The sequence below is a fragment of the Corythoichthys intestinalis genome, chromosome 4 (genome assembly GCF_030265065.1).
Source record: "Corythoichthys intestinalis isolate RoL2023-P3 chromosome 4, ASM3026506v1, whole genome shotgun sequence".
Taxonomy (NCBI): Eukaryota; Metazoa; Chordata; class Actinopteri; order Syngnathiformes; family Syngnathidae; genus Corythoichthys; species Corythoichthys intestinalis.
Genome location: NC_080398.1, coordinates 55,557,296 through 55,580,249, shown reverse-complemented (window position 1 = coordinate 55,580,249; position 22,954 = coordinate 55,557,296). Strand labels below are relative to the sequence as shown.

Here is a 22,954-nt window from a genome sequence, read left to right as displayed (position 1 = left end):
TTACATACCACGGGATACCTTGAAACCGATAATCGGCACATGTCTAGTCAATGGGCTGATGATGAAGAAATGCACCGTCTCCCAGCTTATCAATCGACTCAAACTCATCCCCCTTTACTAGCTTATACATTTCAAGGATAAGCGAAGAATTTATGTGTTACGACAAAAATCAAAGTAAAGAGACAAGCAGTACAGAAAGTTTTTTTCTGTCTAAATGGATTGTGGGCATGGGCATCTGAATTAAGGGTCGTATGCAGTCAGTGGGGCAATCACATCCCTGTGAGGAATTCTCTGGGTGGGGAAAAAATAAAACAATTTTAAACTCATTTCTCAAGCACCACTGTAAATGAAACTAAGCTACTATTCCCAGAGGTGGGTAGTAATGCGTTCCATTTACTTTGTTACATTTACTTGAGTAACTATTTGAGTAGATTTGTGAGGAAGAAGCGCTATTCTTACACTGCTACTTTGGGCTATAGGCTACTAGTCATTTTTCCTCTTAATTTTACATTTTAGATTTTCCTTTTTTGTTTGTTTGTTTTTTTTTGCCAGCAACGCTAATAGTAGCTCTACGAGTTTCACCAATGAGACATCACAACAATAATCAAACGACTCCATTACACCAATCAGACTCAAGCTTCCCGCAGAAACTCTTTAACTTGGTTATGTAACTTGCACTAAACCGTGAACCTGCACATCACTTGGACCACTTTTCTTTCTGTTTATAGAATTTATTTTATTCATATTCTACTCTTGGGGTTGCACAAATGGCGCTGCTAAATTAGGACCGCGTTGCACTGTTTCTGTCTTGCGCATAGGTATTTCAGTCCAAGGAAGCTATGATTATGCACTTACAGCTCTAGAGCATATTTTTTCCTATTTATTTATTTCATTTTATTGAATACATACACTGGAGTGCCACGTCCAGTTTCGTTGTTCACAATGTTGTGTTGTTGACAATGACAATAAAGACCTATTCTATTCTATTCTATTCTATTCTATTCTATTCTATTCTATTCTATTCTATTCTATTCTATTCTATTCTCACGCCAGCCTCTTCAATCATGTGGCGTCTTTAATAGGAACTATGAAGGAATTATTAATTATTCAAACTAGGAACTATTTTCTCCACTAGAGGGCATTAATGCTCTTTGGACAAATGATGTTTCATTTCTGTATTTTTTTTCTCTCGCCGGAGTTCAATGATTTTTTTTTGTTTGTTTGTTTGGCTTAATGTGTTTATGTAATGGGTTACTGTAGAGTGATAATAATAACAGTTCATAAACTGTAGATAACTGAGCTGAGAAAAAAATCAAAAAAATAAATCAAACATCGTAAACAGTTACTCACAATATTACTCATTACTTGAGTATTCTCTTCACCAAATACTTTTTTACTTGTACTTGAGTACATTTTTTTGGATGACTACTTTTACTTTAGTAATATTATTTTGAAGTAACGCCACTCTTACTTGAGTACATTTTTGGGCTACTCTACCCACCTTTGACTATTCCATAAAAGTTGAATCCAGGCAACCTGACTTACGTATTTGTTGAAGACATCTCAGCTGTAAATCCAAAGGCTTTTTAAATTCTAATTTGTAGGTGTGAAGTCCCGCTATTTATGCTTCAGAGGGAGGGGGTCAAAAATAAAGTGTTTTTGGTGTTGACTGACAATAGGTGACATAGTAAGCCTCCTCCTCTGGTTCAAGATGGCTTTTCTAATTTGGCATGAATGCCTATCCGTGCCTTGCACTTCACAATCAAGGCGTCTGAGGTTTGCCGATGTTGACCACCATATAAGGATTTGTGATTGAATATTGAGAAGGGACTGGGGCTATCTTTCACACTGCAATTATTTTCACCACCAGAGGAGAATGTGCAGCTAAAAATTGGAATACTAGTTTTCTCTCTACACGGTCAGGTCTCATGGACTGTTTGAGAAGATATCACATTTTAAGTTTAGATGAGCACCAATTACCCATTTTTCAGTACCCAAAATAAAAAATATTAACTAAATATTTAGTCATGCCATAATCATTGTTCTGATTTATGCTAATTTTTCATATGGCCCTCGCACACACATACATTCTCCTTTCACATACATATACTATATTCACTTTCACACACATATATTCTCCTTTCACATTCATATATATTCACTCTCACATTCATACGTACAATTTCACTTTCGCATTTATACATTTCCATATCATTTAATAAGACACAAAAAATGAGAACTGTAATCATTTTCTCCTTGTTTTATGAGTTATCTAGTGTGACATCTTACCCCAAATAGTGAGACAACTTAATCGTTCTCAGAGCAACTTGTCATATAGTAAAAATCTCTATTTGGTTGCTAACGACACAAAAACTGCACTACACTGACGCAAAATATGAACATGAGTACCAAATATTTACTTGAGATTTTCGGCTTTTTTACAGGCCATATATATTGATTTCAAGAAATATATGACTGTAAAAATTGTGACAACATAATCCTTTAGCACAGGAAAAAGCGGACCCATTTTTTGCTAATAGACAATTTATAATCTAGTTGTTGCTGACTGATTGTACAGAGGAATCTGCACAAGTTTGCTCAGCGATAGACCCTACTCACCAACGTCACAGAATGACGTGTCACTGTATCCGGCCGCCATATTGTCCGTCATTGTTTATCCGTATTCTCAATGGTTTCAATTTGTCGTGCAATTTATAGTGCAATTCATGGAAGCCCCGGTGCTTTCAGACACTGTAAACTCATTGAATGCGTTGCATAAAAGGCGTTATGTGGAAAAGCTTCAGTCTATCCATTCGCCAGATCCATTTTTGATGCCTAAATCGATATTTTTTGACCCGCTGTCTTCGCCCTCTCTGCCTGACATTTGCTACCCTGATATCTACAACTATCTTGTCCACACAAAATCAGCCTATTCTCACGAAAGTTTGAAAAACTTTAAGAGCAGCACTCTAAGCAACATTACCCCGTGTGACCCTTTACTTCCAATTTTCTAAAATGGCAACAATCAATTAAAAAAAAAGTTGACTGCAATGGCCGACGCTTCAAGGATAGGTGGATATTGGACTATTTCTTCAACGCTTCAAGGATAGGTGGATATTGGACTATTTCTTCAATAAAACACGCAACAACTGTTTCTGCCTCATTTGCAATGAGACAGTTGCTGTTTTCAAAGAGTTCGATGTGACGCGATAATATTACCGAACAAGACACGCAGCAAGAAATTATAGCAGCTTGAAGCTAGTATAATTTCACACCAGCAGTATTTCGCAAGAGCCCGAGTGTTGAAAGAGAACGCCACAAAGACGAGACTGTTGAAATTATGAATTAAAAAAAACACAATAAAGCAAATGTGACACAGAAGGGCTTGCTAAAATTTGTTTAAATATATTGTTCTATGTAAATCAGCCAAGGTAGCCCCCCGCATTTTTACCACAGCAGATCTGGCCCCCTTTGCAAAAGGTTTGGACACACCTGTTTAACTGATGATCCGTAGACGAGGCCAGCTTCTTTCATTTGGTACCAGCTAAATATTATTCAAAATGTAATGATGGTGGAAGAAATAAGCATCTTGAATTTGAAACGGTATGTTGTCGGCGATTAGCCTCGCAATGATCTTAATTGTGGTTGTCAGCTCAAAACCCTCTAAATATATATTAAATGCATCTTACCAGATATAAAATGACTACTACATAATCTGTGGTGATCATTTGGTGCCCAGTTTTCTCGTCAAATTGCAGCAGTCCATCTCGCTCTCCTCTCCAGGTCTTTCGGAATACGGTAGAATTTCAAGTCTCTCCGTCTATCTTCTCTGTTACTGCAACCAACCGCCACACACGCCTCACCATTATGATTATTAATGTTAAGGAGCAGAAAAACACGCCATAATAGGAGGAATTTACGTAGCGGTAATGCGAAAACACGACGACCTGACGGACAATATGGCGCGGAGGCGTGGTTGTGACGTCATGTGAGTGGGGTCTATATATAATATTTTTACCCTGGTTTGGCTGTGTGTCAACCAACAGAGAATCTCGCCTCTCTTAACAAATGCCATTGTCAGAGGAAAATAGTGCAGGCAAACCAAAGGAGACAAAGGAGGGGCGAGACAGTTCCATCTTCTTCCTCTTGAGTCCAAGTGACCTATATACACGTCTTTTTGGGTGACTTTGGACACACGCCCTTTTCTTGAACCAATAATGGGGAATTGGCCAGTAGTTGCACATCTAACAGATTATTTTATGCAACTTCCTTTCATATCATCTTTAAAATGACCTATCCTTATAGCTACTGTACAGCTTCAGGTAGGCGTAAATCTATTCCAGCGGATAATGCAGCGTAAGGTGATTTTTTTTTTACTGTTGGACCAGTGGACAATGCAAACAGGCACTTGTAGATGTCTACATCTGAACAATGATTTAAACCTAAACCTTCATTACTTTGCATACGAATCATTTGTATCTGCTCCAGAAAATTTAGCACCTTTAAATAAATAAAAGCACTCCGTATATTTAACTATTAACTACATACCGTATATACACTATGAAAAACTTTATGTATAACGACTGCCTTTTGTGAGATGATCAATTGTTTCAACCTTCAAAGTGGAGCAAAATAAGATTACTTGCCTTACTATCCTGTTCATTGATGTTAACTGTGATGCCTGGTTGGAAGCTAGTTTGATTACTAACCCTAAGGCTTGAAAAATAATTTTAGCATTTTTTATCTTGTATTATTTTTAACATTTTTCATTGTTTATTTGTTAATGTTGCCTTCACGGTCCAAAACCTGTGTCTTTTTTGGTATGCCTAATTTACTAGTGGAACAAAGAAGCAGAACTGAATAGTACACAATTTTTTATTTTTTTTTTAATGGATGTATTGTTATATTAACAAATCTGACATTGTCACACAGAACATCATTAGTAATAATCAACATATTAACATTGATTTTTTTAAATAAATGTCAATAATGGATGGATTTTTAATTAGATCATTGATTATTTTATCATCTATCCAATACAAATACAGTGGTATGAAAAAGTAAACCTTTTGGAATTTCTTACATTTCTGCATGAAATCTGTATCAAATGTGATCTGATCTTGGTTAAAATCACACAGATGAAAATACAGTGTCTGCTTTAACTAAAACCACCCAAACATTTATAGGTTTTCATATTTTAATGAGGATAGCATGCAAACGATGACAGAAGGGGGAAAACTAAGTAAGTGAACCCTCTGCCTATGGAGACTTAAAGAGCAAATGAAAAGCAATTTTTTTTACCATTTTAAGTCAGGTGTGTGCCCCATCACTGATGTGTGGTTTAAAGCTGCCCTGCCCACTATAAAACACACACCTGGTATGAAAGGTCTTGATGAGAAGCATTTTCTGACACGCATCATGGCTTGGTCAAAAGAGCTGTCTGAAGACCTAAGATCAAGGATTGCTGATTTTTATTAAGCTGGGAAAGGACACAAAACCGTCTCTAAAAGTCTGGATGTTCATCAATCAACAGCCAGAGAAGTTGTCTGCAATTGGAGATAGTTTGGCACTGTTGCTTCTCTCCCAAGGAGTGGCCATCCACCAAAGATGTCCAAAGATGGACTAATGAACCCAAAGTTTAATTGTTTGGGAGCAACACACAACCTCAAGTGTGGAGGAAAAATGGAATAGCTCACCAACATGAGCACATCAGCCCCACCGTGAAGCATGGTGGAGGGAGCGTCATCATTTGGGGCTGTTTTGCTGCCTCAGGGCCTGGACAACTTGCAATCATTAATGGAAGAATGAATTCCAAAGTTTATCATGATGTTTTTCTGGAAAACCTGAGGCTGTGTGTCAGACAGTTGAAACTAAAAAGAAGATGGATGCTGCAGCAAGGCAATGATCCGAAACACAGAAGTAAATCAATTTCAAAATGGTTTCAGAAGAGCAAAATACACGTTCTTGAGTGGCCAAGTCAAAGTCCAGACTTGAACCGCATTGAGATGTTGTGGCATGACCTAAAGACAGCGATTCATGCCAGACATCCCAGGAATCTGACTGAACTACAGCAGGTTTGTCGAGATGAATGGGCCAAGATTAGTCCTGATCGATGTGCCAGACTGATCTGCGGCTACAGGAAGCGTCTGGTTGAAGTTATTGCTGCCAAAGGGATTGGGGGGTGGGGGGGCACAAAATATTAAACGTAATGATTCACTTACTTATTTCCCCCCCTTCTGTCATTGTTTGCATACTATCCTCATTAAAATAAGAAAACCTATAAATGTTTGGGTGGTTTTAGTTAAAGCAGACATTTTTTTTTCATCTGTGTGATTTTGACAAAGATCACATCACATTTGATGGTGGTTTTATGGAGAAATGTGAGAAATCCCAAAAGGTTCAGAAAATTTTTCATACCACTATATACACATTAGCTCCAATTACACCTGTTTACCGTATGCAGTTTAAAAAATACTGCATAATAATAAACGCTCTACATCATGTTTTCAAAAGATCAGTTTGACAGTTCCTATTGTCTCACTTTTGAAATTTCATTTGCAATTCCTTATGAAACTATTTTAGATACGGAATCGGATTTATTACAAATATCTTTCCCCCATCTTTATGCACTACTTGAATCTGTAAAATATCAGCCTTCATGAATAAAAACAAAAAACTCTTTCATGTATTACTTGTTTAATTCAATTTGCATGACAAACACATTTTAAGGGACGATGTTGCAAAACCACAATTTCACATTTGGCTCTTCCCACAGATTACTTCGAATATAACAACAAGTAATCTAGGGGTGGAAGCTGGACTACATATACTGTATGAGACTAAAAATAACCACAGCATTCTCTGTTTGTCATTATTTATTTTTGTCAAATACGGTTTATGCACTTTGGGATGTTCTACTCAGACTCCACTACATTTGCTTTTATTTCCACTGAGAACTGACACAAAGGTTATTGCACGCAGCTACAGAGAGGTGTAGGTAGGGTTGCAAAATTCAAACTTTCCATGGCAGTATATGGACATTTAGAATGAATCACCAGAACAAACTGGAAATTAGGGAATCTGTTAATTTTGTATTCCATGAACGTGTGTTATTGTCTCTTAAAGTGATTCCAACACATTAACAGCATTTAAAAGGTATATTAATTTGCATGCCTTTGTGATAACAATTTTCTTTGAGTGACTATCATTTTCTGTATACAGTATATAATATATGCAGTATATGATATTGTGACCTTCTTAAATTAATAGCCCAAACAATCTCAACTTGGTATATAGCAGAAAACAAAGACAAGACTAAAAAAGCAGTTTCTGCTCTTGCACTCCTCTTTAAAAGAAACTGCTGTATTTTAAGCCAAAAGAACTGTTGTGTTTGATAGAACAATATGTGTATATGCTGCCATAGCAGATTCATGGCGCATTAAGCCGCCGAAATATTTCAAATTTTTCCCTTTTACCCTGGAAACCCCAGTTTACAGACGTTGGGCAACCGCTTTTGTTTCAATCCAGCCATAAAACAAAGGTAATTAATTATATTTATTATTCAAAATGTCTGTCATTTTTAGCTTAGAATCATTAATTGATGTCTAATATTTTGTTTAAAAAAAAAAGCTCTAAAAAAATTATTCACTCGCATATTTTAAACTTCTAAACAAATAACGTCACAATGAAAAAAATGTCTGTAAAAAAGTCAGATATCTACCTCATAACTATCGCTTAATTGTATTTTTTTTTTTTTTTGTTACTGTCGAATTTTCTCCGATATGTTAGATGATAAATAATCGATCCAAACAAAGAAAATTTGAAAAAAAAAAAAAAAAAAAAAAAACGTTTAAAAGGGTAAATATATGAAAATCTCGACCAGTCCTTGATGTCTGCGGTTTCTGCATCGCAACCCATGTTATATCACCATGTTTCACCCATAAAACCCCAAAAATATCCAGCTGTGGCCAATCACAGCTGTGTCTTGACACTCAGTGATACATGCTTCATGGAGTTTTTGGATCGAAACAAGGTAAGTACACGATAATATCTCGTTAAAGTCATGGTGTCTGTAATTTTGCTCTTGAGTGTTCTCACCTCCAGATAGGGTTTTGCTGTTTTAATTTAATTAAATTTTTTTTTTAAATGCCCTCCTGTTCAAAATTTTTCTTCCCCCAGAAAATTGAGATTTTAAGCTTTCCAATGCATATCGGACAATTTTGAAATTTGGCCAAATTAGGGATCTCAGAGCGGAACTTCAAGTCACCTGAGTGTTTTCCGCCATATACAGTATATATGTTATATAGATGTAAAATTACTAGAAATAAAGCAATAGTATTGTATATGCAGCATTTGCTTTTCTGTCATAAAAAAACAATTATTTCAAGGTACCAATATGCATCCATAGCGTACCTAAGTCTTTGGTGATAATTGCAAACTCGTACACTCTTGTCTGATAATTACTTTTTAATTATTTATTTATTTTTAAAAAAGATCATTTACATCATTTATTTAAAGAAGCACTAAAGTTATTTTCCAATGTTGTCAACTGTTTCATTATAAGATAAATGGGAGTTTACCTGGTTGAATTGGGTTATCTGTGTGGCTTTTTATTTGATTGTAATCGCGTAAGCAAGTGAATTAGTTCGGCAAATGGTAGATTTTGGTGTGACGTCACATCGTAGCTCCATGGCCACTAATATTGTATGTGTGAGCACTGAGGAAAAACTGTCTGGAGGTTTCAACTTCCTGGTTCACAATTGAGCTGTACTAAATATACAGTAAATAAATAATGCTGTATTTAAATGTACAGTGGTATTTCTACATTCAAATTTAATTTGTTGCTGGACCTGTACATTACAATTCAATTAATCCGTTCCACGGCCCAAAAACCTACAGTGCTGGCCAAAAGTATTGGCACCCCTGCAATTCTGTCAGATAATTCTCAATTTCTCCCAGAAAATGATTGCAATTACAAATGTTTTGGTAGTAATATCTTCATTTATTTTGCTTGCAATGAAAAAACACAAAAAGAGAATTGGGGGGGGTGAAAGAAATCATTATCATTTTACACAAAACTCCAAAAATGGGCCGGACAAAAGTATTGGCATTTGGCACCCTTTGAAAAATCATGTGATGCTTCTCTAATTTGTGTAATTAACAGCACCTGTTAAATACCTGTGGCACACAATAGGTGGTGGCAATAACTAAATCACACTTTCAGCCAGTTAAAATGGATTAAAGTTGACTCAACCTCTGTCCTGTGTCCTTGTGTGTACCACATTGAGTATGGAGAAAAGAAAGAAGAACAAAGAACTGTCTGAGGATTTGAGAAGCAAAATTGTGAGGAAGCATGGGCAATCTCAAGGCTACAAGTCAATCTCCAAAGACCTTAATGTTCCTGCGTCTACCGTGTGCAGTGTCATCAATAAATGTAAAGCCCATGGCATTGTGGCTAACCTTCCTAGATGTGGACGGAAAAGAAAAATTGAGATTGTTGAAAAGAGATTTCAACAAAAGATTGTGCGGATGGTGGATAAAGAACCTTGACTAACATCCAAACAAGTTCAAGCTGTCCTGCAGTCCGAGGGTACAACATTGTCAACCCGTACTATACGTCGGTGTCTGAATGAAAAGGGACTCTATGGTAGGATACCCAGGAAGACCCAACTTCTGACCCAGAGACATGAACAAGTCAGGCTGGAGTTTGCCAAAACCTACCAGAGAGAGCCAAAAACATTTTGGAAGAATGTTCTCTGGTCAGATGAGACAAAAGTAGAGCTTTTTTGGGAAAAAGCATCAACATAGAGTTTACAGGGGGGGGAAAGGAGGCTTTCAAAGAAAATAACACAGTCCCCACAGTCAAACATGGCAGAGGTTCCCTGATGTTTTGGGTTTGCTTTGCTGCCTCTGGCACTGGACTGCTTGACCGTGTGCATGGCATTATGAACTCTGACGACTACCAACAAATTCTGCAGCATAATGTAGGTCACAGTGTGAGAAAGTTGGGTCTCCCTCAGAGGTCATGGGTCTTCCAGCACGACAATGACCCAAAACACACTTCAAAAATCACTAGAAACAATGGCTCCACCAGGGGGTGCCCAGGAGTGGCCACGGCCGCCTCTATAAATTTTTTGACCACCCGCCAGTATAACAGTGGCGCGAGACGTGGGGTGTTGAGGGTACTGCAGCACCCCCTGGTGTTAAACCAAGGCTTATTGGACCTTTTAATTTTCAAATGTGCTCGTGTGTCATTGCCGTCTAGCTGCAGGGAATTGCATTATAGTACACGGGTGTTTTTATTTCTAATACAAAAACTCCAACACACACTGTAGGTGAAAAAGAACGCTGTCTTTGTAGTAGCCTACAGTAGTAGTAGTAGTACGTAAACTATCCAGCATGTATGGAGAAAAGGCGCAATCATGACAAATTTGGACCAAAACAGGTCTTCTTGGATGGGAAAAAATAAAAAAGCTGTGAGTGACTTCCAGCGCCGCTGCAGCATAATGTCAGATTGTAGAAGCTGTAGAACTCAAAATGTTGACTGTAATGTTTAGGACTATGCACATCAAATCATTAGTCACATTAACTATAGCACAATACATCAAAGTATATCAGTAAGCGTGTGCTTAAGTCTTTCTGATAGTTTTCTTCTGGCCTTTTTACTGCAACAACATAATAAAAACCTGAAATTATGGCTTTTAGTTTTGGTGAGCCACTCCAATATTTTAAGTGGCTCCATCTGGTCACCCCTATGAAACATTTCTGGAGGCGCCACTGACTAGAAAATGGTTTGAGACTTCTAAAGTGGCCAGACCTAAATCCCATAGAACACCTGTGGAGAGATCTGAAAATGGCAGTTTGGGGAAGGTACCCTTCAAATCTCGGAGACCTGGAGCAGTTGGCCAAAAAAGAATAGTCTCAAATTCCAGCAGAGCATTGTTCGCAGTTAATTTGTTTAAAGGTTGTGCTACCAAGTATTAGGCTGAGGGTGCCAATACTTTTGTCAAGCCCATTTTTGGACTTGTGTGTAAAATGATAATGATTTAATTTTTTTTTCATTCTCGTTTGTGTTTTTTCATTGCAAGCAAAATAAATGAAGATATTACCACCAAAGCATTTGTAATTGGAATCATTTTCTGGGAGAAAATGAGCATTATCTGACAGAATTGCAGGGGTGCCAATACTTTTGGCCAGCAATGTTCGCTAAATCCTTAATAAATACTGCAGGTACAATTACAAATAGCAATTACACATAGCAAAATAAATAAATTATATATATAAATCGTATAATAATAATCATAAATCGGAAATTAGAAAACGTTTTTATTGTCACCTTAACTTATAAAGACTGGCGAACGGAGGTCGGAAGAGACGGCGGGTGGAGGTCTCTTTATCCTTAATCCATATCAGTAAATGGCGTTCAATCTCCTCCGAAATAGCGTTACATCGTTTAGAGAAGATAGTCGTCCCCTTGGATGCTTTGACCATTTTGATGACATTCATCTGCTTGACGACCGTGGAGATCGTAGACTTATTCCGGCTGTATCGCCGAGCCAGTTCACTGACGCGCACACAACGCTCATATTTTTCTATGATTTCCTTCTTCATTTGAATGGTAGGCGTCACCTTCTCTTTTTTCCCTACACTAACCTTCAGGGGACCCATGTTGATTTCTCTCACAAGAAAATCCGCTGTGCTGCCATCTTGCAGGAAAACAATGAATGAACAATGAAATTGTCGTGAATTGTCGTATTTCGAGCACGTCGTCATATGTCGAGACAAATGACGAATAGAATTTGACGTCGGCTTTAGAAAGGATAGAATGTCGATGCGTTCGTATGTCAAGGTACGGCTGTATGCACGTGCATTCTCTGTGATTTAGTTCAATACTTTTGTCACCGGTTCTTGTCTACTATTCCTACAGCCCGTTGTTAGCTGGGATTGGCTCCAGCACCCTTGCTACCTTCGTGAGGATAAGTGAGCAAAGGACGAATGAACGGATGAATGCATGTGAAATAGCGAAGCTTTGCACCATGGAAGAATGATCGTTATCTGCGTTGCTGCAGGCTTCCCAAGGCTTCCCACCGATACTCACACTTCACGGGCGCCCAATCAGAGCACAGAGTTTAAACATTTAATATTAAAATTGGTTCCAGTCAGCTGCATATTAATGAGAATCCGACTTCTGCAGAAGAGACCAAAAAGGACCATCCAAAGTTGTTTTAAAAAATAACATTCTGTCAAAATGTCATTCTTTTACGCAACCTATGCAAAATGACAAGCAAGTTTATGAAAATTATGGTTAAAAAAAAAAAAAAAAAAAAAAACACTTTAGTGCCACATATCAATTTTATATGAATGACTCACACACACAAAACATGTTATTACATGTTTTCAGAATGTTCATTATTATGATCATGTGCAATCCATTCCTTCTGTATCTCACATGTCCACATTTAGGTCACGGTTGAGCTGGAGCCTATCCCATCTGAAGTGGGCTGGAGGTGGGTGTACACCCTCGACTGGTCAGGAGCCAATCTCAAGTCACATACTGTATTGGCACTCAAATTTAAACCTATGGCCAATTTGTATTATACAATTATCCTCCTTTGCATTTTTTAGAGTATGGCAAGCATAGAGAAAATTCCGCACAGAAGGGCTGAAGCTAAGATTCAGACCCTGAATCCCATAGCTTGGTTATTATGCTGCCTACATTTTTAAAGTGTTAAATTATTTTCCATTGGGGCTGCTGAAACAAAGCAATTTCCTATAAAGAGCGATAATGAAAACAGAAAAGGATTTTTTTTTCCTACTGTACGTATATCAATTCATGATTTTTAAATGACCCCAAATTTCCAGTTCATTCCAATTAATTCTGATTACAATTACAAAATGTAACCAACTTCCCATGAAAAGCGTTTCCGATTGCCCACAACCCTGTATCCTACATGATGGAAGCTATTAGGGTTTTGACGCCAGATGTTTCAAAAACATGGGCTGCCTCCTCACGCGGGCACTCAAAGGACCACCCTCAGTGTATTGACTCATTCAGACTGTGCTCACTGGGTGAACTCCTGCTCATGTTTGACAGGCTGGCCATAAGAGACTTGACTTTGTGTGCATAATAGTTCCTCAGGTTGACTGAGGGCACCTCTTTTATACCCTCGTCGAAATCACAGCTTCTCATTGCAATCTCCAGCTGTTTTTGTCTCTTGTAAAACAGGGAGAATTTATTAAAAATAAGAGTGATCGGAAGCACTACTACTAAGATTCCCGCCAGGATGCAGGCTGAAGCGGTCAGCTTGCCCGCTATAGACAGGGGCACCACGTCTCCGTAGCCCACGGTGGTCATGCTGACTGTGGCCCACCACCAGCACGCCGGTATGGTGGACAGGTCCTCGCTGTCTTCTTTCTCAACCGTGTAGGCCATGACGGAGAAAAAAGACACCCCGACTGCGAGATAGAGGAGCAGAAGGCCCACCTCTTTGTAGCTGTTCCTCAAGGTGGCCCCCAGGGAGCGCAGCCCAGTGGAGTGGCGTGCCAGCTTCAGGATCCGGAAAGTCCTCATGAGCCTCAACACTTGAGCCACACGACCCAAGTTGGCAAGCGCCGGGCTGCTCTCTACCACTAGGTTGATAACAAGTGTCAGATAAAAGGGAAGTATGGACACCAAGTCGATCAGGTTCAACGGGTGGTCGAAAAAGTGCACAAGGTCTGGGGCTACTGCAAACCTTGCCACCAGCTCCAGCGTGAACCAAGCGATGCCAAAGTGTTCCATGATCTCAAAGCGAGGGTCCTCCGTGGGCTGCCCCTCAGCATCCACCAAGCTGAACTCGCTCATGCTGTTCATGCACATAGTAGCAATGGAGCCCAGCACCACCAATATGGAGAGGACACTAATAACACGGCTAGCCACTGAATACCCTGGATTGTCTAGCATCAACCAAACACGCCTACGGATGCTCCCCAGTGGTTGCTTGTCAAATTTGGTGGCGTCGTTGTAAAACTCCAAAAGCTCGTCGAATGACGAGGTGGTGCTCCCTTCGTCACTTCTGTCCTCCCAATCCTCTCGGTCCTGGTCCATTTTTCTACAGTGGTACGCACCGCTGCAACAGGAGTCGAGGAAGAACTCGTTAATGCCCCAGTACTCGATCTCCTGGCTAAAGGAGAAGATGCACAGCTCAGCCATGACGTGTAGTCGGCCTGTGTTGTAAAAATTCATCACGTAGGGGAAAAGTGCAGGATTCCTGTCAAAGTAAAACTCTTTCTCTGCATCGTCGTAATCGTCACACAGCTCCAGTATGGACTCCCTGGACCGGCAGTGGAGAAGACGTGCCAGCCGTGTCTCCGGAAACCTAGACAGAGTGTCCGTGTAGAGACGCTTCTTGAAGCCACCCACGTTGATACGAATTGCCGTGCTGTCCTCCGCGGAACCCCTGCCGCCACGTTCCCTCAGGACCTGACCTGTCATGTCTGAAAGCACACAAATACACACAAAACATACCCAAAAAGAATGTAAGAAGCATCACTAGAAGAATTAATATAGGTGATGCAAGCTGGGCTTTCAATTAACTGACACCGTTTGATGGTATAGCCACGTGTTCCCTGGAAAGGTATTCCCATGAATTAGAGGCAAACACACAAAAAGGAACTTACTGCAACTGGGTCACCAAATCCCTGCAGATGATTTCATCCTTGCAATTCGTGGCCAACTTGTCTACCTAAAAAACCCAAATTGACATGTATCTTCCGGAAAACTGCTGGCACGTCTCAGTCACGTTGATATGGACGAACTCCTCCGAAGAGAGAAATGCCAAACTGAAAGATGCATCAATGCAAAATGAATGACACTCCTTTCTCACATATAAAAGAATATAGTCCACTGTGTTTGCAGCATCACAGCCACAGACAAATCTGGGCTATGAGCACAGGCGGCAGACACACGCCCTGACAACTGCTTTTGTTTGAATAAGGGGGATTCCGCTCTCTGGCTCGCTCTACTCCTCCCTCCCTTCTCCCTCTCCTTTTCTCTCCGTCTCTCTTTCTCTCTCCAACATCTCTCGCCTATCTGTTGCTGCGCAGCAACACGTAGCTCTTTCTTTGTACCGCCCACCTCCCTCCACCGTTTCAACATTACGGTGATTAAGTGACAACGTCTCTTTTAGGAGAAGTCACCACTGACCAGAGAGTATCAAAATAGGCATCACTAGGTTAATCAGAGTATTTCCATAGAACAATAAATGCAAGAAAAGATCACAGAAAGCCTAATCTGTCATGTAAAGTGACCACAGACAATAGAACCGCCTGAGGGCCATGAATGGCCTGCAAGAGCATTTGATGAGGACAGCTGTGCATTTCCCATGACAAATACGGGTTTAATTTGTTCCATGACCAAGCTTGTTAATTCAATTCACTAATCATAATCAGAATGTTGATACTCATACTCAGATTACTCATCAAAATCCCTCAAAAACGACAATTAGGAAATACCGCATCCATCTGCCATCATCACGACATTGGAGAACAACATGTTCATGAAGGCAGATGTGGAACCCCGCCCGTGCCACCACAAAAACCGGGTGTGTATGTAGCTCTGTTGCTCCAGTTGTTCTTCTTATATGTACATACCTTGTAGTATTTCCTTGTAACAGCAAAATCCATGTTAGCCCTTTTGTATTCGGCAACTGTAATATCATTTGTAATTTCACTTCATTTTGGTCACTCAAGTCGCCGGTATATCAATCTACACCTCACGCGAACAGAGGCTGACAGGTTCTTATAATTTTGTCTACGAATGATCAACGAAGTGATAAGAACAAACATACAATCTTTTATGTAGATCCTTAGTTTTAAAGTACATCGTTAACATATTGTCTGCAGCTGGTTTTGATTTAAGGCGTATGGCGAGGTTGATCCTCACTGGCGCTTTGAAGCTGGAAGCTGTTCAAAACATTCCACCAACCATATATATAGGCGCTTCCAGGAGTTCACACACAGCACAGAAAGTCTCTGAGTCTCATCTACGTCATGCTGAATCAATTTTTGGAGATTCTGTGGGTTCCGCTGGCTTGATTTTGCAGCTTTAAGTTTGTCAACACACTGCTTACAGGCACTTAATGTTGTTCTGTCTAAACCGTAAGTTCGGAGCAGAAATAATCAAAGATAGGGCCGTCCATGCTTACTCAGGAAACTTGTCTATAGGTAAAGATTTTTGAGAGAATATTCTGTCCTACTCTTGTTAGCGTTCATGAACATATTTAGCTACTATTGTAGCCGAAGCTGCCCAGGGCTGACTGACAGAAGCAATGTAGCCAATTTTAAACAATTGGCCCTTCTCACCATCACGGACCACTTTCCAACCAACTTTCGCACTATTATCATGCAGGCAAGTGGGATGACGCATCTTTCCCGAGCTCACAACAACAATGTGCACAAGGGTCAAGGGATTCTAACCCCAATACTTTAAAGCACAACCCATTTAACCATTGCGCCACTGTCACCCCTATTTGGTATTATGGTAAACCATAGAGTTCACTGTCAGTTGACGAGACAGCTCCTACAGACATTGCACCACGGCTCCCCCAGGCAGAGCGTCGTGGCAGCTTTCACTGCGATAAACTCAAACACATGCTGCGTTCTAACGCCAGATTTACGTGGAAACAAGAGAAAAGTTTTAGTGCATACAAACAGGCAGGAGTGTCTTGGAGTGATTTGGTCGAGAATTCAAGGTAATTATTAAAAAAATAGCACCATGAAATGTGAAAAAAAAATTAAATGTAAAAAAAGAAATTTACATAACTAGCTTGAAATATATGCCCGCTTTTTTGCTTTTAACCAAGAATCTAGACTGTTTGACGTTCATATCGATAGAAACTCCGGGATTTACTTATTTATTTACATTTTTTAACTTAAAAAGCTCTTTGTTTTGTGATGGCCACCTAGTTGGATTTTGTATCCATACACAATAGCGTAACTCTACATTCAAATAAGCAGGTAATATTTGGCCAACTGCCCGTTTTTGGAAAAAGAAAAAAAAATTAATTTAGACATGTCTGTGTGCATTAAAAAATCGGCTTTTATATGTTTTATTTATTGTAACATTTCAATCAAAAACGTCGAGGGCCAGATAGCCGGCAAGACGTGCTGAGGCAATAGTGACATCAGAATTCACCCTAAATAAGTTGTGATTGTATATAGAAAATTACAAAATTTGCTTTTGTTGAGTAAAAATTAAGATGCTTCTGCATGCTTTCCTTAAGTAATAGGTTTCTGATGTGAAAATTGAGTGATTTATTAGCTGTTGAAAACATGTCAAAATTGCACAAAATTTTAAAAAATTAAGTCGCTACTTTGGGGAAAAACGATATTGTTATGATATGTTAAATATTGCTATTGATCCTCAAAATATAGGTGATAATCAATGCATCTGGTTATTTTTGTGCATTTTACGTAAAATCTGAGAATTTTAAAACCATTTTAAGTTTTGTTATACTGATTTTAAAAAATAATTTTGTTAGGGAACGACTTTGAAGTTTTTGATGCCGCTACTGATGGAGACTCATAGGATGTGCCTGTTTTGGTTTTAGGTCGCTAGCGGGTTTGTTTTTAAAAATATTTGAATTTTAAGTACGCGGTTAGCACATCCGCCTCACAGTTCTGAGATCAAGGGTTCAATCCCAGGCTTCGGCCTTCCTGTGTGGAGTTTGCATGTTCTCCCTGTGCCTGTGTGGGTTTTCTCCTGGAACTCCGGTTTCCTCCCACATCCCAAAACATGCATGGTATGCTGATTGAACACTCTAAATTGTCCATAGGTACAAGTGTGTGCGTGAATGGTTGTATGTCTCCTTGTGCCCTGCGATTGTCTGGCAACCAGTTCAGGGTGTACCATGCCTGCTGCCCGTAGTTAGCTGGGATAGGCTCCAGCACCTCCGCGACTCTTGTGAGGAAAATCGGCATGGAAAATGAATGAATGAATGAATGAGTTTTAAGTTTTTGAAAAAGGCCCCCTGCAGAGCGGCCCCGTGCCCCATTTCCCATCAATTGATAGTGAAGCCTATGGGTAAACATTTACAGTTTGTTTCTAAGGGCCTTTTCACACTTCTGTTTGCTCTTGTGAAAGGTTCAGCGGTGGCATAAAGTGGTGCTCCTACAACCCAGCCCTCGAAGATGGATGGATTGGTGGCTGGATAGGTGGCTGGATGGATGGATTGATTGATTTCAGGTTATATATGGTATAAAAAATGGATAAGAAATTGCAGGCAAATACACTTTACCATGTTAACGATGAAATAAACCCAATTATAGAGGGGAGTTTGAATTAGTCTCATGAAACAAATTTTCTGAATGTCTCATGGGGATATCATAAAGCGGAATACGGCTTAAACAAAACTGCTACATTTTGACTGCCTCTCATACATACATATATACACACAGGATGTTACCTTATACCAGTGCTTCTCAATTATTTTCTGTTACGCCCCCCCCAAGCAAGACGTAAATGTTTCGCGCCCCCCCAAACTCTCCGCCGCCACTGTAAATAGTATTATTCGTCTATAAAATTACTATTATAAATACGCATCTGCCTAACATTGTGTCCTTTTTTTCTAATAAAGAAAAAAAGTAACAGATCAACTTATAATAAAGTATAACTTTATTAACATTGTTTTTGTTTGTAACAGAGAAGACTTGACGTGCATCAATTTGCCTGAATTAAAAAAAAAAGTCACATTCAAACTGTAAAAATACACTCAAGGTATTTTTGACCATTTGATACAGAAAATTAAAATGTAATAAAATCCGTAAATAATAACAAATTCAAATTGATTAGAAACATTTACTCATGAGGACAATACGCCAAAAAAATTGACCGAAAAAACAAAAATGAATAAAGGAAAAAAAGAGTGTCCTTGGACAGAAGGACAGTTTTTATTTTTGCTGCTCACACTCAGTATTACCTCCTTTGCAATGGTGTGGAGTCATTTTGCAATGAGCATGCTAACAATGCTCACTGGTTTACTGATATAACACTGACAAAGCAGGACTATTGTTGGCAATATTCGGCACGTTTTCACTGAAAAACAATCAAGCGGCTTATCAATGAGATTGGGGACGAATGTCTTTAAGTGGCGTCTTAATTGATTTGGCTTCTGGCAGTCCGCTATAATTATTTTCAGACACAGTAAACAGTAGTCTTTCCTCATCACCCCACTGTATTAAAAGTCAAAGCTAAAAGGCAAACGGCACGAAAAAAGCGCATTCTCGGCGGCCGAGGTAGAACCGTAGGTGAGGGCGGTCGTCGTGACGATCCCAAGCCGAAAATGGCACTTCTCGGGCGGCGACGTGAGAACCGGACAAGACAGTGGGTCGCTGCGTGAGTGAGTCCGGTCGGAAAACGGCTTTCGAAAACGGCGGCGGTGCACTGCTCTTCATATCTGTTTTCTGTGTGCTGAGTGCTCTTCCTTAGTTCAAAAATACTGCACGCACTCTGAAAATGAGAGCGCCACTGCCACCCACTGAGTGGATGTGCAAGTACACTTTATTCCAGTCCGGCAAAAAAAAGAAAAAAGCATGTTCCCCGAGGACACATGCGCCCCCCCGGCATCGCTCTGCGCCCCCCCAGGGGGGCGCGCCCCACTATTTGAGAAGTACTGCCTTATACACAAGGCTATGATGCTTATAAATTAATATCTAAGAGCTTTAGAAAATCTGCAGACATGAAAGCTACTTTTTTTTCCACCTGTCCTGTACAACTGCTTAGACACCGAGAATAGGAATCTGAAGCCCCTTTCATACTTATATCACGCTAAATTACCACGTAAAGTGACGTAGGATTTACCCAGGTCATGGCTTTCGGACATGGGGAGATGTACCGAGAATTATCCCCGGGTTGGACACTTTCAGACTTGTCCCGTGTTGGCAGCTCTGTGCTCTCTGTGCGGGGAGGGTGGAATTTTATAACCCAAACATTACGTCATTTTTGGTCGGCAACAAAATAAACCACACATTTCAAAAGGTGGACAACAGACTCTCTCTTTCTCAGCTCTAAGATCCAGTAGCAATTTAATTTCGTTTTGTTTTCAGTTTTATTTTGCTACTTTCCAGTTTGCCATGTTGATAATTGTGATGTTTATCGCTTTTCGTCTTACTACAAAGAAAGAGGAAATGACGATCGGCTCTCCATGATATTTACGTCATCAGCCTTTGCGCTGTGACCCGGGAATTAAACGGCCGCTTTCACACATGCCGTGTCAGGGGTAAGTCCAAGACATTATACTAGGACGCGACCCGGTTGATGTCAGTGTCATCTTCGTGTCAGTCGACCAGGGAAATCGCTTTCAGACATGAGTGTCCTTATGGTCTGAAAAGTTTTAATGTATCACTTGAGAGTTTGATATCCTCCCATTGTGGTTGTTCATTTTGTTTTATCCATTAGGAGACAGCAGCGAACGGGAGGGGGTTATGGGGAGACAGAAAAGAAGGAACCTACGTAAATCTACGTATTAAAAACAATAAAACTGAGGCATAGTACAGTTTGAGAACCACTTTATGGCTGGTTATCCAGTGATTTACTCCTGTAAAGATTCCATGCATATATTCAGTTGAGTTTTATAGTTAGTTGTTAATCAATCTTTGCTCAGATAATTTCTAAATGTATATTTGTGACAGTCCTTCTTAGTAATTGTAGCTGTGTTTGAGAACATAGCGTATTTTCCACACCTTCAATTTTCTCAAAAGCAGACAATGCACCTTATAATCTGATGCGCCTTATATATGACTCAATATTGGTTAATCATGGCCACCATCTAGTTGATGCACAACGCAATTCCAACCACTACTACTACTAACACTACTATTACTGGGCCTTATAATGCGGTGCGCCCTACGAATGAAAACAGTTTTAAAAAAGGCCATTTATTGAAGGTGCGCCTTATACGCCGATTAACCTTATAGTGCGACAAATACGATACTTACATACATAATACAAAAAATTAATGATAAATAACACAAATTGACCTTCAGTTAGGTTATCAACAATGCCATTTGGCAAAATATAAGACCAGTGACAAAGCTGTACCTTGTAAAACAGCCAATATTAATTAGACACTGTTGGGCATGTTCCTCATGTCTCAATAAATATCAATTTGCACTAATGGAAGTAGCGGCCCCCAGGAAAGAATTTGGGAGATGCTGGTCATGTAACCAGCATTATTTAGCCCACACAGAAAGATGTTAAGGTTAGAAGAGTGCAATCGAATTGTTTTTGAAATGCAAAAGACATATTACGCATACATATACATGATGCTAATGCTAATACATTATGGAGACAAAATTTCAGGTTGCGAAATGTATGTCATCAACTTTCGTAGGTTGAGTCTTGAGCTACTCTTTGACATTGCAAGATGTGTTGAGTCTTCTTTTCTTTATCAAAATGTAATTTAACTATCCATCCATTTACATTTTATGCTGTCCAGGGTTCCAGAGAGCTGTAGCCCATTCCAGCTCAAACTATTCGCCAATGAATTGCAGCACATATCCAGACAAAAAATGAGTGGGAATTGAAAACACGCTGCCCGCACATAGGTCAGGCGAGTTATTTTGGTGAATCCTCTTTTTGTTCTGACAATTACACAGGAAAGTGTTGAATGACTGTGGGATGTCATAAGGAGATATATTTTTCTATTTTTGTATTTGTTCGTCCCTTTCTTGGTACAAGTTATATGCTTATACTGTATGTACAGTATGTATGTAATGTACAGTACAGTACAATGCTCCATGATCAAATTTATTTTAATGACATTTTGAGCAGGATATTAATAATTATCTTTATAAAGTTCTATGAATAATAAGCATTTGAGGGTGGCAATTTGTAGATAGCAATGAAGCTTCTCAATCAGAAGGTCTCGGCTTCTAATGTGGTTTCGGAGCCTTTTTACTTTTTAAATCAACTGGGAATGGCTCCAGTCCTCCCTAAGTATGCAAGGTGGTGGTATAGAATATAGATAGATGGTATTTAAGAAAAAGTGTGATGCTATTATGCAATTGCACGCCTCTTGAGATTCACCTTATCCTCTCACTGAACGTTGGGAGGTATTTGTAAGCTCAAAAACAGCCTTGAAACCATAAGCACTCACAATGTTGAAGCATAGAAGATTTTCTCTATTAATCCCCTTAGCTCATGGGATACATCTGCAGTTGTGTGGGAATGTGTCTTATTGAGTTCTCAGATATCATCATCCTGGTTTTGTATTGTTTACTGTATAGCCCATTTCTGTGCATTTAGTGGTGCAGCCTAATCCCACGTAGGCGCCAATGTTATTATTGCGGAATTTCTGGTCTTATTTAAAAGGTCACAACATTCAGAATTTAAATCCAAAATGATAGCCTACTGAGGTACACTGCTGACCAAAAGCATTAGCACCCCTGCAATTCTGTCAGATAATGCTCAATTTCTCCCAGAAAATGATCGCAATTACAAATGCTTTGGTAGTAATAGCTACATTTATTTTGCTTGCAATGAAAAAACAAAAGGGAATGAAAAAAATTTAATCAACATAATTATACACAAAACTCTAAAAATGGGCCAGACAAAAGTATTGGCAACCTCAGCCTAATACTTGGTAGCACAACCTTTAGACAAAATAACTGCGAACAACCGCTTCCGGTATCCATCAATGAGTTTCTTACAATGCTCTGCTGGAATTTGAGACCATTCTTCTTTGGCCAGCTGCTCCAGGTGTCTGAGATTTTAAGGGTGCCTTCTCCAAACTGCCGTTTTCAGATCTCTCCACAGGTGTTCTATGGGATTTAGGTCTGGCAACTTTAGAAATCTCCAGTGCTTTCTCTCAAACCATTTTCTAGTGCTTTTTGAAGTGGGTTTTGGGTCACTGTCGTGCTGAAAGACACATGACCTCTGAGGGAGACCCGGCTTTCTCACACTTGGCCCTACATTATG

The 22,954-nt window shown here is 39.5% G+C and overlaps 1 protein-coding gene across 1 annotated transcript; it reads right to left on the bottom strand.

Annotated features, from left to right (window-relative positions):
* Nucleotides 1-9,058: 9,058 nt before the first annotated feature.
* Nucleotides 9,059-15,030, bottom strand: LOC130914842 (potassium voltage-gated channel subfamily S member 2-like). Its single transcript, XM_057834387.1, has 2 exons — nt 14,659-15,030; nt 9,059-14,475 (listed from the first exon to the last, which is right to left on the bottom strand). Exon 2 carries the CDS (start codon nt 14,471-14,473, stop codon nt 13,034-13,036), a length of 1,440 nt encoding a protein of 479 aa, XP_057690370.1. The 5' UTR covers nt 14,474-14,475; nt 14,659-15,030; the 3' UTR covers nt 9,059-13,033.
* Between the last annotated feature and the right edge of the window lie 7,924 nt (nt 15,031-22,954).

Bases quoted from the DNA above. Each gene is read 5' to 3' on its own strand.
- LOC130914842 (XM_057834387.1), bottom strand. From the start codon at position 14,473: ATGACAGGTCAGGTCCTGAGGGAACGTGGCGGCAGGGGTTCCGCGGAG.